General features: G+C 34.0%; 1 protein-coding gene across 7 annotated transcripts in view; it reads right to left on the minus strand.

Moving 5' to 3' along the window:
- The window catches only part of LOC111711391 (F-box/LRR-repeat protein 4), a 34670-nt gene that overhangs the window by 13321 nt on the left and 4700 nt on the right, over nucleotides 1-16649 (minus strand). For 3 of the 7 annotated variants that reach the window (XM_023485735.1, XM_023485734.1, XM_023485733.1), the window contains exons 1-4: nucleotides 9247-9330; nucleotides 6034-6791; nucleotides 439-1300; nucleotides 69-231 (exon numbers count right to left, since the gene is read on the minus strand). In XM_023485735.1, coding sequence (XP_023341503.1) covers nucleotides 69-231; nucleotides 439-1300; nucleotides 6034-6203 — 1195 coding nt within the window. In that variant the 5' untranslated portion in view covers nucleotides 6204-6791; nucleotides 9247-9330. Of the gene's footprint in view, nucleotides 1-68; nucleotides 232-438; nucleotides 1301-6033; nucleotides 6792-9246; nucleotides 9331-9955; nucleotides 10776-12487; nucleotides 12651-12840; nucleotides 12992-16649 lie in introns of those variants that run through there. The other 4 variants (XM_023485736.1, XM_023485737.1, XM_023485738.1 and 1 more) reach the window with 2 other exon arrangements.

Here is a 16649-nt window from a genome sequence, read left to right on the forward strand (position 1 = left end):
ACCACAAGAAAATTAACAAACAAACAATATTTCCTCGAGTTATATAGCTATTTTAATGTATTAATTACCTAATACTGTTTCAACTTCATCAGCAAACTTGATGAGTTGAGCTCTTGTAAACTCTGTATTAAACCTCCAGTAATGAACTAGTTTATCCCCACATCCTTCAACCCTGTTCTTGAGAGCAGAGGACACTCCCCTCAGCATCTTTTTACTTCTGTAATCCAGGAACTGCAAAATGTATATCACAGAATGTTGAAAGGAGAGAGAATTATTATATTATTACTCAAATTATTTTAAATATCGCTGATATTGATGATTAGACAGAGGTTAAAAGGTTCCCATATGCTTATCAGACATGCTGATTTAGAAATAGAAGGATACTTAAAATTACGTCGACAGATCCTTTAAGTCCATTAAAGTAAGAAAAGTCTGTACCTGAAGAATATGCCTGATTATGTCAGTACACATGTTGTCCAGTGCAGGAACCCTTGCTAGGGTTAGTACACTCATCAGAGGGAGAAGAGAAGTTACCATTCTTCCATTATCTCGGTTTCCTTTAGGTTTATATTTACCTAAACCTTTTTTTCTTATTTTTGAACTTGCACTTTTTTCTGTCTTGCACTCTTTCTCTTCATATTTTTCCTTTCCAACTGTTTTGGGAATCTTCCCTATTTTTTCTACATCAACTTGACGTTTTCTGCAACAAGCACCAATTTCAGTTTCTCTGTCAATCTGATCAGCCCCTGGTGATCTTTCTTCCTCTCCATATCCCAGTTCTTGCAGTATTTTTGATGCATCAAAAGAAAAGCCACCAAAGAACTTGATATAACCATTGTTTACCAGATCTAGTGTAATTTTTGATGCATAAGAACCAGAGAAGCCAAAGCGGATCTTTAGGAATTCTATTGTGGGATTTTCTCCAGGCTGGCAAGTTCTAAACTCTTGTTTGAGGATAGATTTAAGAACTCTCCTCTTATTCAGTTTAAACACAAACTCCTGTTTATCTTTGTATGATCTTTTTTCTTTTTTAAAATGTTCATCAATAACAACATTTCCGCAAATATTTCCACAGTCTACTGCACAATGTATACATGTGTGTTTTGCTTCTAAGTTTACACCATAGCAAATGCTGTGTGAATAGTTTCCACAGGATAAACATTTAACCATCTCTGGGTCCCAGGTTTGATACAGGCAGATGCAAGAGATAATTCCAACCTTCGTTTTTCCTGTGGTTTCGTCTTCTGATCCCTCCTCAGAGGATGAATATTTGTTTCTCCTTTCCTTCTCTACATCCAATCTATTGGAACAATTAATTATTCTAGTATTTTAGATATAAAGGACCTCATTAGTCTCCTGGAGTTTGAAATAACTCTTGTAATAATAGAGATAAATGGTTCTAAATTTGCACCTATATTCTTTCAATCCATAAGGGACAAGACAAATTTTCAAATCTTTTAATTTTCATCAGGGGCGTAGTAAGGGGGTGAGTGTGCCCCAAAACAGGTATTTATATATTACTATTTTTTTAAATTTTTAGCTAACATATATTTATACATATATACATACATACATACATACACCCATACATACATACACACATACATACAAATATATATATATAAGCAAAGAGCTTTATTAAATACAGGGTGGAGCTAGACAAGAGATAGTAATGTTGCAACAGACAGTAGAAGGGATAGCGTTTGGTATGTATACATTGCCAGAGTTCTTTACAGAGTTATTGAAGAAATTTTCTAAAGAAAAGATGAGGAAGGCAGGAGACAAGAATACACTGCCAGAAGACAAACAAGGACCCTAGGAGATATTATACTGACAAGCTAAGGTTATAGTCCAAGCATACCCAGGAAACATTTTTACCGACTTTATGTGCCAATGGCGAAGTTGTCGGGTAAATATTTCTGGACTTCAAATGTTCGCCATCAGTTTGTCTGAGACTAAATGTTTGCAGGGTATGCTCCAGCAAAAAGAATGTTATCAGAGTTCAAGAATCAAGTAATTTTAGGGTTGTACCATCCAGAACTGTGGAGAGCGTGTTTATTGTTTATGCCTAAAGTACTGAGAAATGAAAATGAGATTAAAGAAGTATTGGCGCATCAGCTGTGCAAACTAAGAACAATCAATATGGATCCCAGAGCAAGTTCCCTCCCACAATATGGCGGGATTAACAAGTTCATTTAATTTTGATGAAGAAGAAAGAAACAAGAAGTTAAATGATATGTGGAGAACTGGACAAGTTCCTATGGAAATAAACGAGATGCCAGGATTAGGGATTAGTGTCTAACGAATCAGACTACAAAGATGTCAACGCCATGCTACATGAGAATAGCTGTGTTTTTTGTTCTGCAAAAGGACAGGTCATATGAAAAGAGATTGTCAAAAATTTATGGAATGGGGTAACGGAAATCCAGAGAAATATGCAGAATGGAATGAGAAGAACCCCATCAAGATGTACGAGAATAACAGACATAAGGGAAATAGCCAGCAAACTGGAAATAACAACAGGAGAAATGATAATATTTCCTGTTATCATTGCAGGAAATCAGGACATGTGGCAAGAGAGTGCAGAAAACTAAGGAAAGAAGGAAACCAAGGAAAAGGGAGAATGGGAGAAAAATATGTTAGAATTGGCGCTTCAACTAGCAAAGGTGAACTCATGGTTTCCAGCCCCGGATTTTCACTAAAGAATTCCAACAACTGACATTTGGCAATTCAGGAGATACAAAAAATTAATTTAGTAAATAGTGATATTAACAATGAATTAATAAACAGTAAAAATCTCACAAATTTCCGACCTAGTGTTATTGACGAGTCAAAAGAAGAAGTTAATAATTGGGAAGAAGAGTTAATGATGAATTTGATCAGTATGAAAAAGTTAAAGGAAGACGACAATAAAACCTTGTATGCGAAATTCAAGAAATATAAAAATAAGATTTATGGACTAGCATTGGTAGATACTGGGAATTTAGTGACAAGTACTTTAGTGTCCAAAGAATTGTGGGAAACATGAAGGGAAAAATGTCAGGAACAAGCAATGCGGAAGTGGCCACAGTGGAGAAAGGAGGAAAAGGACTGAAAGTGTTAGGGAAAGGAGAAACATTTAAATTCTACCTCGACGGACTAGACCAGTTATTTGAAGTAGAACCTATAGTGATAGAAGGGTTGAATCATGCCGTAAATTTGGGATTATTATTCCTAAAACAATAAGAGGTTATTTTTTCATGTGCAAAGGAAGGAGCAAAATCAAGAACCGGGAAAGGAAATCAAGAAAGGTTAACCAGGTTATGCAGTGTCAAAGGATCCCTGTTCCCATTTATGCACAAGAATAAAAGAATATACAACCAAGAGAAGAAGAAGTATGTGCAAGTAATCCGTTCATGCTGAAAAGAAGATAAGGAAACCTCAAGCAAATCTCAGAGCATTAACCATTTACAGGAACCAGAAGTAGTACCGGAATGGAAGTAAAGGAGATGAAACTATTGGAGAGAAAGTGTTCATTCCTGCAGGAAGCGCAAAATTAGTGAAAGTCAGAGTAGAAGGAGATTGGAGAGGAGAGGGTTTTGTAGATTCCATGCTACCAGAAGAGCAAAACCCAGGAACCTTCTATCATTTGTCAGGCAAGGAACCATTTATCTTTGTGGAGAACCACTCCAATGAAGGAGTAGAAATAAGTATGAAAAAAAGGTTAGGAACAATTCATAGCTTGGACATAAATCTAGAACCAGGAACAGTTCCAAAGAGATCTAAAGTGAGACCGTTGAACCCAGATCAGAAGAGAAACTTAAAGGATCAAATAGATGAGTGAATAGAGCAAGGTGTCATTGGTGCCTGTAAAGAAGACAGATGAAAGGACATTTAGAGCCTGAGATTTAGTCCTGTTTGATTGCTATAAAGAATAGACCTGGAAAGATATGTCTCGAGTAAATTATTATGGAGTAAGGTATTTGCTACAGGTCTCCTATTCAAAGATTTTTTAAAAAATTCAAATTATAATTTTTTTACGTTTTATTCGACAGAATAGAATAAATTGCACATTTCAATGATAGACTTGAGAATTTTTAAAACTAAAAGAAAAAAAGATTTAAATTTGTTTGAAAATCTTTTGAATTTTTTAAAAAACATTTTGAGTACATTTTGACGGCTAAAACGGAATTATATAGTAAAATGTTTCAACGATGACTCATCAATTTATGGACATTGTGCATACAGGTCACACATTGTAGTAAAATAAAACAACGTTTAGTGGGTGAAAATGCAATTAATATCATTGGAAATGGGACTGAGCACATTTTCGAATATTATGCTTAACGTTAAAGGTTAAAATGGCATTTTAGAGAAAAATAATTCATCAACGACCCCCCCCCTCATTTATGGATATTGTACCTACTAGAAGCACTTTTCAGCACATATAGTAGGCTAAAACGCCTAAAACAACTTTTTTCAGAGACACCCTGTAGATTTTTATATTTTATTGCTGATATTTTACTGAACTGCCCCTCTCAGACATCATTTAACTAAAACAGAGAAAATAATAAGTTAAAATTATTTTGAACTATTCACTCCTTCAGGAAGCATTTTCAAAGGTTCAAAGATTCAAAGTGTACAATTTTCATTGAAAGGGGCGACTAGAAATTACATTTTACTGAACACCCCACTACCATACATAGCATCCTTTAGGACGAGTATTCAATAGCTTAAAGATCCAGAATGCACCATAATTATCAAAAGGGGCAACTAGAAACTAGAAATTCTTGGACTTCATATAACAAAAACCCCCCAAAAAAGTAAACCAAGTAAGTAATACCATTGCTTAGGAAGTGTCTTCAATAGCTTAAAGATCCAACATGCACTATTTTTAACAAAAGAGGCCCCTAGAAACCCAACTTCACTTAACACCCCCCTCTTGGATAACATTTGTCAAAAGCAAAAAAATAATTACCTTTAATAAGTTTTAACCATACCATCATTGTGAAATGTCTTCAATAGCCTATTGATCCAAAATTAAGCATTTTGTATCGAAATGGGCGCCTAGAAATTCAATTTCACTGAACACACTCCTCTTGGATTTCATTTGACAAAAACAATAAAAATAATAAGTTTTAATTATTATAAACCATACCAATTTAATTATTTCTAATTATTTATTTTATACTATTAAAGACATTGAATGAAGGATTGTATGATTTAAAGTAAATTAAAAAAACAATTTGTTTTTGACAAATGAAATCCAAGTGGGGAGTGTTCAGTGAAATTGACTTTCCAGGCGCCTCTTTTGATGAAAATGGCGCATTTTGTATCTTTAAGCAATTGAAGAAACTTCTCGATTACAGGATTGTATGGTTTTATAAAAATGAAAATTAGCATTTTCTTTGTTTTTGACAAGTAAAATCCAAAAAGGGGGTGTTAAGTGATATTTTTCTCCTTGATGTTCCTGACAAAGTCTAAAAGAAATCGTTCCAAAGAAATATTAAATAGTTCAGTAATTTAATTTGCCTTTCCTTATTTGGTTTGGCATTAATTAATTAATTAATGTTTTTTCTTCATTTTCAAAAGTCTGATGGGTATCAAACGGCCCCCCTGACGGTTGGCTTTAAAGCCCCTGAACCACATAGGGCTCATTCTGCAAACTGAATCTGTCCTTGTTAGGCTTTTTAGTCCTGGACTAATATTCTGACAGATTTAAGATATATCGGTAATAAAATATATATATAAAAATACCAGTTTTGGGGCACTCGCACACCTTTCTACGTCCCTGATGAAAAATAAAAGAATTTGAAAATTATTCCTGTCCCTTATGGATTGAAAGAATATATTTATTTCTATTATTACAAACTCCAGGAGACATTAAAAAATTTAAAAATATTTAGAAAGGTTTAAACAATTCTTTCCCTTATATTAATTACTTTCCATTTTTATTATATACAATATACATCCATACTTTACTATTTTTAATTTTACACTAATCTATATACCGTTTTAAAGTTTTATCTCATATTTTGAAGAATCATATTTTACCTGGAGGACATCATATGTCCAACATGATTTATTTCTCCACTCTTAGTCTCAGCTGCATATGTTTTCAATATGTTTCCATGCCGTTCATGTGTTACTTGTGTATGTAAGAATGTACATCCTCCTCCATTTCTACAGTAACCCTGTATGTAAAATTTACAGGGTTTACTCATTTTCTGAAAATATTAAATTATTACATTTTTACAGTCAACGTACCTTGTAAGCATTTAAACTCACTGTTACAAATGTTATACATTTAAACTCACTGTTACAAATGTTATAATTTCCTTATCAGTCTTAAGTTTATTTATGGAACAACTCCCATTGATTCCACTGAACTGTTTGTAAGTTGTTAAGCTTTTCAGGGTACTTAAAATTATTTAAAATTTTAGCTTAATTTTTACCAAGTCATGTATCTACTATTAATATTTCTATATTCTATTCCAAACTCTACAGCTGACTGGTTTTCAAGGGTTCCTCTAAAGAATGACTGGTTTCTACAAATATTGGAATAGTGTGGGAGTACTCTTAAATCCCTGATCTTTGACAATCACTGGCGCTATATTGTCTGAATACAAGGGAACCTTCCTTTGTTTAGAGAACCTGGAATTGATTTCATATAAATGACTCACGGACAAAGGATTATTGCAGATACTTCAACTGTGTGGGAGTAAACTTAGATCCTAATCATCCTTCCATTATATCTGCTTCATTCAGGTTTACACCTACCAGATATCTTCTCTTCTTTATCCATGGTTATCCTGAAGTAATAACATATTTATTTATTTATTTATTACAAAGAGCACTATATTTTTGGCACCCATTCTTTTTAATGTAAAATTTTGTTTCTACCATGTGCTGTGCATTGTGCAATGACAAGTAAGATCAAAAATTATTTGCAAGAAATTTAAACAAAAAGTTCTCCATTTCTTAGGTGTTAAGCATTATTCAAAAATCCTCAAGGTTGCTTTCGCAAATTTTTCACAAATTTTTTTCCTCATATTTGCTTGGGTATTACGCAAATTTTTCACAAATTTTTTTCCTCATGTTTGCTTGGGTATTACACAAATTTTTTGTTGCAGAATTCCACATTTAGCGCAAAAATTGATTTTGCGGAAACAAGCATGAATGATATTGAATTCCAAGAAAAAAATTCCGTGATAAACTAAAGTTGAAGCTGTAACAAAATTTTGCTAAACAACTTTTACTACGAGGAAATCTGAGGAAATCTCTGTTTTAATGAAGTTTTTACTCAGATTTGCGTAAAGGGGAGGGTACACTTTTCCCATTTGAATACATTTTGGACTCCTGTCTTCATTTTTTGAGGAATCTGAATGAAATTTTGCGTATGGGCATAATTTATGTTTGTTTTAAGTAAAATAAAAAAAATATGGAAAAAAATATTTTTTCCCTCTTTTTCCACATTTCTCCACGTTTTTAAAGCTTTTTCACCAAAAAGTCTGAGTCAAATACCAACTAGGTGCTTTAAACACCTGCTTGTTAGTCAAGAATCTCATTACTAACATCAGCACAAAGTTTAAGGTTTTTCAGATCCTTTCCCCCCCCTATTTTCCCCTTATTTTATCATATTTTCTCACTTTGATAATGTTTTCAGATTTTCTGGATTCATGGATTCATTTTTCTAAGAATCTGAATGATATTTTGCATATAGGCATCATTTGTATTTGTTTTAAGTAAACCAAAAATAAAAAAGTGGAAAAAAATATTTTTTTCCCCTTTTTCCACATTTTTCCATGTTTTTTAAAGCCTTTTCACCAAAAAGTCTGAGTCAAATACCAGCTAGGTGCTTTAAACACCTGCTTGTTAGTCAAGAATCTCATTACTAACATCAGAACGAAGTTTAAGGTTTTTCAGATCCTTTTTCCCCCTATTTTCCCTATAAATGTAGCGNCAAAAATTCAATTTTTTTTGCCTTAATTGGATTATATATTTTTAAAACAAAATAAAAAAGGGGGTATTTTCAATCCAGTCAATCAATCAATCATTTATTCAATCGCTCAATCAATCAATCAATCAAGCTATATTTAATATTTCTCTTTACTTTCCACCATTTACCTGAACCTCTCCCCCACCACTTCTGTAATAAAGGTAAGTAACTAAACTACTTTTATAAACAGTGATGTAATTAACTGAAGAAATTCATTTAAAAACATATTTTATCATATTTCCCCAGTTTGTTAATAGTTTTCACATTTTTTTTGCTTTTTTAAATGAATTTCTTCAGTTAATTTATGAATCGAGAAAATCTGAAATATGGAAAAATGTGGAAAAAGGGGAAAAAATAGAAGGAAAAGAAATCTGAAAAACCTGAAACTTTTTTCTGATGTTAGGAATGAGATTCTTGACTAACAAGCCGGTGTTTAAAGCACCTAGTTGGTATTTGACTCAGCCTTTTTGGTGAAAAGGCTTTAAAAAACATGGAAAAATGTAGAAAAAGGGGAAAAACATAATTTTTTCCACTTTTTTTATTTTTGTTTACTTAAAACAAACACAAATGATGCCTATATGCAAAATATCATTCAGATTCTTAGAAAAATGAATCCATGAATCCAGAAAATCTGAAACATTATCAAAGTGGGAAAATATGATAAAATAAGCGGAAAATAGGGGGGGGAAAAGGATCTGAAAAACCTTAAACTTCGTTCTGATGTTAGTAATGAGATTCTTGACTAACAAGTAGGTGTTTAAAGCACCTAGCTGGTATTTGACTCAGACTTTTTGGTGAAAAAGCTTTAAAAAACATGGAAAAATGTGGAAAAAATTATTTTTTCCATATTTTTTTTTTATTTTACTTAAAACAAACACAAATTATGCCCATATGCAAAATTTCATTTAGATTCCTCAAAAAATGAAGACAGGAGTCCAAAATGTATTCAAATGGGAAAAGTGTACCCTCCCCTTTGAACATGTTTTTACACACATTTTTAAATTAAATCATTTTTCTTGTGGAATTATGTCGTTTATTTTGCGGAATTTGCACAATTTTAATTGCAGTATTCCGCACAAAATAAGGAAATTTGCGCGTTTTCTCTACAACTGGAATGCACAAAAATGCAGAATTTGCGGCAGAACAAAAAATATTCATGCATAATTCGGAATGTTATCAAAACGTTTTTTCTATTTTACTGAAAACAATACTTCCAGCATGATATTAAAATTTAACAAATAAGGAAAATACTTTAAAATAAAACTTACGTAACTATGCGATCTGGGAAATGGTATAATGCTGTACACACATTTATTATTTAACCAGTTGAATCATTTTTATCTGAAATAAAAAATCGTTTGTTTTAAATAAAATTATAGTTTAAAAAATTTACAAAGCATTTATTTTTTGTGTTAATCTAATATTAAAACATTTTCAATGTAAAGGATATATGATGGAGCCGAAAACATATTAAAAAACTATAAATTTGAGATTCTAATGTGACTGTATTCAGACAGATTTTTTTTAGTTGTATTTGTATCCCTTATATTCAGGAATCTGAGTGTACTTCCACAAAGCTTAAGTATCTGCAGCAGTCCTTTATCTGTAAGATGATAACATCAGTTTATCTTCAAGTACTCTAAACAAGGCAGGGTTCCCTTGTATTCAGACAAATACTCTCCAGGAATATTTGTTCCTGCTATATCCAGGGATCTAAGTGTACTTTCACAAAGCTGTAGTATCTGCAGTAATCCTTTATTTGTGAGTTGTTCACAGTCTCGCATGTTCAGGTTCTCTAAACAAGGCAGGGTTCCCTTGTATTCAGAAAGATTCTCTCCAGTTATTTTTGTTCCTGATATATATAGGGATCTAAGTGTACTTCCACAACTCTGAAGTATTTGCAGCAATCCTTTGTTTGTGAGTTGTTTACAGCAACTCATGTTCAGGTTCTCTAAACAAGGCAGGGTTCCCTTGCATTCAGACAGATTTTCTCCAGTTATATTTGTTCCATATATATCCAGGGATCTAAGTGTACTTCCACAAAGTTGAAGTATCTGCAGTAGTCCTTTATCTGTGAGTTGTTCACAGACCATCATGGTCAGGTTCTCTAAACAAGGCAGGGTTCCCTTGTATTCAGACATATTCTCTCCAGTTATTTTTGTTCCTGATATATCCAGGGATCTAAGTGTACTTCTATAAAGCTGAAGTATCTGCAGTAGTCCTTTATCTGTGAGTTGTTTACAGAATCTCATGTTCAGGTTCTCTAAACAAGGCAGGGTTCCCTTGTATTCAGACAGATTCTCTCCAGTTACATTTGTTACTGATATATCCAGGGATCTAAGTGAACTTCCACAAAGCTGAAGTATTTGTAGTAATCCTTTGTTTGTGAGTTGTTTACAGAATCTCATGTTCAGGTTCTCTAAACAAGGCAGGGTTCCCTTGTATTTAATCAATATTTCACCAGTAATACTTGATTTTTCCAAGGTCAAAGATTTAAGCGTACTCCCACACTGTTCCAATATTTGTAGAAACCAGTCATTAAGAGTTCTATTAAAAGTCAGCTGTAGAGTTTGGAGTTGTTTTGAAATTATGTTGACATTTATTCTAGAAATAAATGCAATGCTTCTTCCTATAATCAAGGTAGACAAGGATGGAAGGGAGAATATTTCATTTAATCCAGTTGATGTCAATTTACTTGTTTCCCAAAATTGTTTTCCAAGTTGAAACATGAGAATTTCAGGATGTTTCTTCACAAGATACTCAACACCATCATCTCCAGCATCTTCTGCTTCAAATCCTGAAAATGTAAAAGAGTAAGTAATTTATTTAGAAAACATAACAAAACAAATACAAAATTAGATGTTTTAGAAGGAGATATTTATAAACATTCAATAACAGAGGTTGTGGGAATGAGCCCCCCAATAGAGTTTCATTTTAAATTAAATGCTGGTGGATTATTTAAATCTTTTAACGATAAACTTAAAGTTAGTTAAAATAAGAATAGTAGATTTTACCAAATATTGAAAATTGGTAAATTAATTGGGGGGGGNAATCTTTTGTTTCTTTTCAAATACAGTGACTGGCCTTTTTACTGTTCTGTAGCCTACCCTATGCATGTTTAGGGTTAAAAACTTTTAATAAAACTTGCAACATTTCAAAACTGGTTTTTTGTTTGGGTTTCAAACTTTGCAATATTTTATCTTATTTTTTTGATGTTTCACGCAATTTCTGAAAAAAAAAATGTAAAAATTGAAGAAAAAACCGTTAAGGATTGTGAAAAAATTTCCGAAAACGCCTTTAATAAAATTAACATAGATAACTAATGGTAACTTTTAAAAAACGGAAAATATGGAAACGAACGTTTCGTTTATACATTTCAAACTAACGGCTACCTGAACACTTTAAGAAAAAGCTAGAAAATATTAGAACGTGCCCAGTCCTAGGCATAAATATAAGATACCTTAAAGGTACATACCACACATTCAATACAATTAACTTGCAAGTACTACTTTATCTTAACTTCAAACAGAACAAGAAAAAAAACATGTTTCTAAAAATCCAATTTTAAATTATTGGCATTTTATACTAGAAATAGTAAAAGACAGTTTTTAATACAAAAAAAAACTCAACTTCTTCCATATATATATACTTTACTTGGAATGTCTGTTTGTTTGTCCGTTTGTGTTCAATAAACGTCAAAACGGCTGAACCAGTCGGACCCCAGGAAAGGTTTATGGATGCTCAAAGTTTCAAAAAGTTGTATCCAAAAGCGTTTAACTTGCATGAACTTTTAAAAACGCACGAAAAAATATTTGAAAATCCGCGAACGTTTTTTCTTTTTGTTTTATACTGTACAAAGAGAAGATGTTCACAGATAGAGCCACAATTAAAAGTTAAATAAAGGATGGGCGGAAAGCGGATTTAAAGCCAAGTATATTTACACTTTGCTCGTCTGTATGTTTGATTGTCTATCTGTTTGTTGAATCCAATAAACGTCAAAACGGCTGAACTGATCAGGCCCATATTTTATGAAGGACCTCACACGACCCCAGGGAAGGTTTATGGATGATTAAAATTTCAAAAATTGTGTCAAAAAGCTTTTGATTTGCGTAAAATGTTAAAAAATGCACAAAAAAAATATATTCTATTAGTTTTTACTTTTTTGTTCTGTACAAAGAGAAGATGTTTACAGATAAAGACACAATTAAAAGCTACACTAGAGAATGGGCACAAAGCGGCCATAAAGCCTAGTTAACTTAAATTTTATGAGATTAAAAAAAAGAGCACAGGTCCAAAAAAAACTTATTCTGAACAGAAAGCTAATTTTTCCTATGTTTTTCACTCTTCAGTTAAAGATTTGAAAAAAGTGTGATAGCTGAGTTCTAGGAGGGGGGGGGGGGGGAGCTAGGGCCCACTTTACAGGTCTAGGTGGGAAACACTGCCCCCTCCTATGTACGCCCTTGGAACTTAAAAACAGGTTAACTATATTTATTTCAATTTATCAATTACCTAAAACTGTTTCAACTTTATCAGCAAACTTGATGAGCTGATCTGTTGTAAATTCGGTAGAAAACCTCCAGTAATGAACCAGTTTATCCCCACACCCTTCAACTCTGTTCTTGAGAGTAGAGGACACTCCCCTCAGCATCTTCTTACTCCTGTAATCCAGGAACTGCAAAATGTATATCACAGAATGTTGAAAGGAGAGAGAATTAGGATAATATTTGTCCATTTTTTTTTAATATTGCTATTATCGATGAATAAACAGAGGTTTAAAGGTTACCATTGCTTATTAGACATGCTAATTTAGAAATAGAAGGATACAGATCCTTTAAGTCCATTAAAGTAAGAAAAGTCTGTACCTGAAGAATATGCTTGATTATATCAGGACACATATTGTCCAGTGTTAGTACACTCATCAGAGGGAGAAGAGAAGTAATCATCTTTCGATTATCTCTGCTTCCTTCTGGTTTACAGCTACTAGCTATCCCCTCTTCTTTATCCATGGTTATCCTGAAGAAATAACAAATACAGTACTGACGATTAGTATAAAGGAAATGTGAATTTTTATATACAGAAAGGGGAAGTTAAGGCACACTGCCCCTTTTTTTTAATGACGTCACAAAATTGATTTTGTTAGGGCATTTATCAATCTAGTACTTCTTTTCCAGGCCACATTTTGATTCAATATTATGTCAAAAAAAACATTATCATGTTTGATTCAGTTTAATAATATGCAAAATCAGAAATAATGGGCTATTTCATGTTAGTGCAATCAGATTCTGTTTTAAAATTCATAAAAATGTCTTTTTGATCAATTTTGGCTGTGTGACATGCCAAATAAAATCATACGTAAATCATGAATTGCGATTAACCCATTGAATGTATGTAGATAGATACCACCAACTCCACAATACCCATATTGTGATTGCTTAACTATGTTATATACAACAGCGCATAACTTGTAATTACGCTGTTTAAGACCCAAATCTAATCATAACTGAAGAAATATACATTAGTTGCAATTGAGACTATGTACTATTTACCGCGAGAGAGTAATCGTTTCCTGTTTTGATAAACAGGTTGAGGATCGTGTCCTCGTTGAGACATTGATAGTTTACAAGATTGTGTCGTAGTTGAGACATTAATAGTTTACGAGATAGTGTCCTAGTTGATGCATTGATATCTCAAAATTGTGTCCTAGTTGAGACATTAGTTTACGAGATTGTGTCCTAGTTGAGGCATTGATAGGTCAAGATCGCACCCAGTGGTAGAGGCTTTGATAGATCACACATTAGTAGTTGTGAGTATTGTGTCCTGGTTGAGATATTGAATAGTAGCATTTTGTTGACTTTGATAGTCAAGAGAATCTGAGTTGTACCGGATAAATACGTATTCTAGAAACCCTTATGGAGTAGGGCATTAACCACAAAAGTGGTGGCAGAAGTAGGATCAAGGAACCCTGATTAGTTGCCTAGAGCTCCAAGGAAGACAAATCAAGTGAGTACCTGGTTTAATGGGGTACTGAGAGAAACAAGACAAGGATATATCTTCGATGACAAGACAGCAACAGCAACATTGGACACTGTAGAATCATTGTACCCTAGGTTACCTTGTGAGGACTATTTAGAAATAGACATGAACATAATGGAAGCCGGAGGAGGGGGAAACCTCCCAACCTCAGAGTTAAAATTCATAATGCAGAGGTTAGAGCAAACAGAGCAAGATAAACGAGCTTTGGAGGCAAAAGTTGGAGCAGTGCAGAGAGACATAGAAGAGGTAAAGACGAAGAAAGAACAGGAATGGTATGTGCAGACATGGAAAACAATGGAAAACCGGAGAGTCAGAATCCTATTGCAAGAGTAACAGCAATGCTCGAGAAACCCAAGCTCATAGATGCAAAGCAGAAAAGTAAGGATTACCTAAATGCAAAGGTGATTAGTGGAGAGGCAAATGAGGACACCTATGAGAAACTAGGTAAATTTGAAACTGCTTTTAAGTAAAAAAAAAACCCTAGTTTTTATAGAAAAGGATCCTCAATATGCCAGAAATCCAAAAGAAGTGTTTACCTGGTGTGAGAAATTGTAAAATCATTTGTCTAATCATGAGTGGCAAACAAACAAACAAACAATGAGGGGTTAGATAGGAGTACTTTTGCAGCCTTCAAGAGAGGGACTAGCATTTGATACAAATGGAACAGAAGAGTTCTTTGCTTAATTATTGAAGAAATTCTCCCAAGAAAAAGATGAAGAAGGCAGGAAACTGGAATACAACAGCAGAAGACAGACAGGGAATGGAGGATCCCAGGAGATATAACAATGACAAGCTGAGGCTATGGATACAAGCATTCGCTCTAGCAAAGAGAAAATTGTCAGAGCTCAAGACTTCAATGATTTTTGGATTGTACCATGTAGAACTGCGGAGAGCTTGTTTATAGCTTATGCCTAAGGAACTGCAAAAAGAGAGCCAGATTAACTTTATCATCAGCTGTGTAACCTAAGAAAAATAAACACAGATCCCAGAGCAGCTTCACATGATTTGGGAGGGTTGACAAGCTCATTTAATTTTAACTCAGAGGAAAGAAACACGAAAAACTGTGGAGTGGCTTTAGTGTAGAAAATACAGGATAGATAGCCCTGTAGCAAATATAGAGCTCATAGTAAATTACATTGTACATTGTCCATATAGCTAAATGTGCCCATTAGTAAATACGTGAATCATGAATTGGGATTAACCCATTCAATGTACGTAGATAGATATAACTCCATCATACCCATATTGTGATTGCTTAACTACGTATATCTAACAGCTAATAACTTGTAATTACGCTGTTGAAGACCCAAATATAATCAATATTGAAGAAATATACTTTAATTGCAATAGAGACTCTATAGGAACTATAAGAAAAGAAATCTGAAAAAGAGGTCCCGTTATGAACCCCCCAGACCGCCGGCAGGCATGGGAAGCACCGTCCCACACCTACTCTAACTGGACCTTTATACTCACAACAATTAGCCCATTGTCCGATGATAAAAAGGTGATACATTCCAGCCAGTGGCTCATCAATTAACTCCATTGGATGGTTGGTATCAAACAACCCTTTAGGCGAAGAAAAGAGGTTACCCGCATTTAAGCTGTTCCTGACAAGTCCACCCACCGCTCCAGCAGTAAGTTTATCTTTGCGGTCCTTTTTAGCAGCACTTCTTTTGAGACATTATCTCCCCCTAGTATCCCAGTAAGGATACTGCTGACTGCAAGAGAGTAATCATTGGTAGGCGTGGGTTCATTGATCTGAACCTGGAAGATAGGGGCAGGAGGCTAGGCTTGGGGCAAGCACAGTGCAGCAGAGTGGTTCCTAATTATGTACTATAAACCATTTCTGTTTTTATTTATTATTGATAAAGTAATTGTTTCATGTTAATTGCTGATATTTTGATAGCCTGAAGCAAATAAGTAGAAATGAGTATGTATTAAAATTGGGTTTTATTCAAGGTCTAAACTGATAGTTTACAAGATCTTGTCCTAGTTGAGGCATTGATGCTCAAGATCAAGCCCAGTGGTAGTGGTGTTGATAGATCACACCATACTAGTTGTGTGAATTGTGTCCTGGTTGAGACATTGATCAATTAATTGCTAGTGTCTGACATTGACATTGACATTGATAGCTAATGAGATCGCGCCCAGTGGTAGTGGCGTTGAATGTTTACTGATTACTGAATACTAGCCGTGTGTTGACATTGATAGTCAAGAGAATCTGAGTTGTACTTGGATAGATACGTGTTTGAGAAACCTTTATGGAATAGGGCATTTACTACAAATACCCTTGGGAAGTTGCCGCTTGGGAAAGTACCTAACATTCCTGAATTCACCTCTGGTCACTAAACATGGCTTTTAAGTAAAGGAATTGGGGTTTCAAGGCCAGTTCTTTGAGAAGCTTTTAAAAAAACACCATAGAAGAGGTCGAAACAATTTTAAATATATTTCTTTTCGTTTTAGACAAATAAAACATGTTTCACATGTTTATTGTTTATTCATGCGGCCGGGACAGGCTAGGGGCCAAGCACTGCAGCTTGGACAGGCTAGGGAATGTGCAATGCTGCCACATGTTTAAGATTTCATGTACATTTTTTACAAAGGGGGGTGGGGGGAGGGGGCGGGTGTCCAAAATCAT

Source organism: Eurytemora carolleeae, unplaced genomic scaffold (genome assembly GCF_000591075.1).
Source record: "Eurytemora carolleeae unplaced genomic scaffold, Eaff_2.0 scaffold1143, whole genome shotgun sequence".
In the NCBI taxonomy this organism is placed as follows: domain Eukaryota; kingdom Metazoa; phylum Arthropoda; class Copepoda; order Calanoida; family Temoridae; genus Eurytemora; species Eurytemora carolleeae.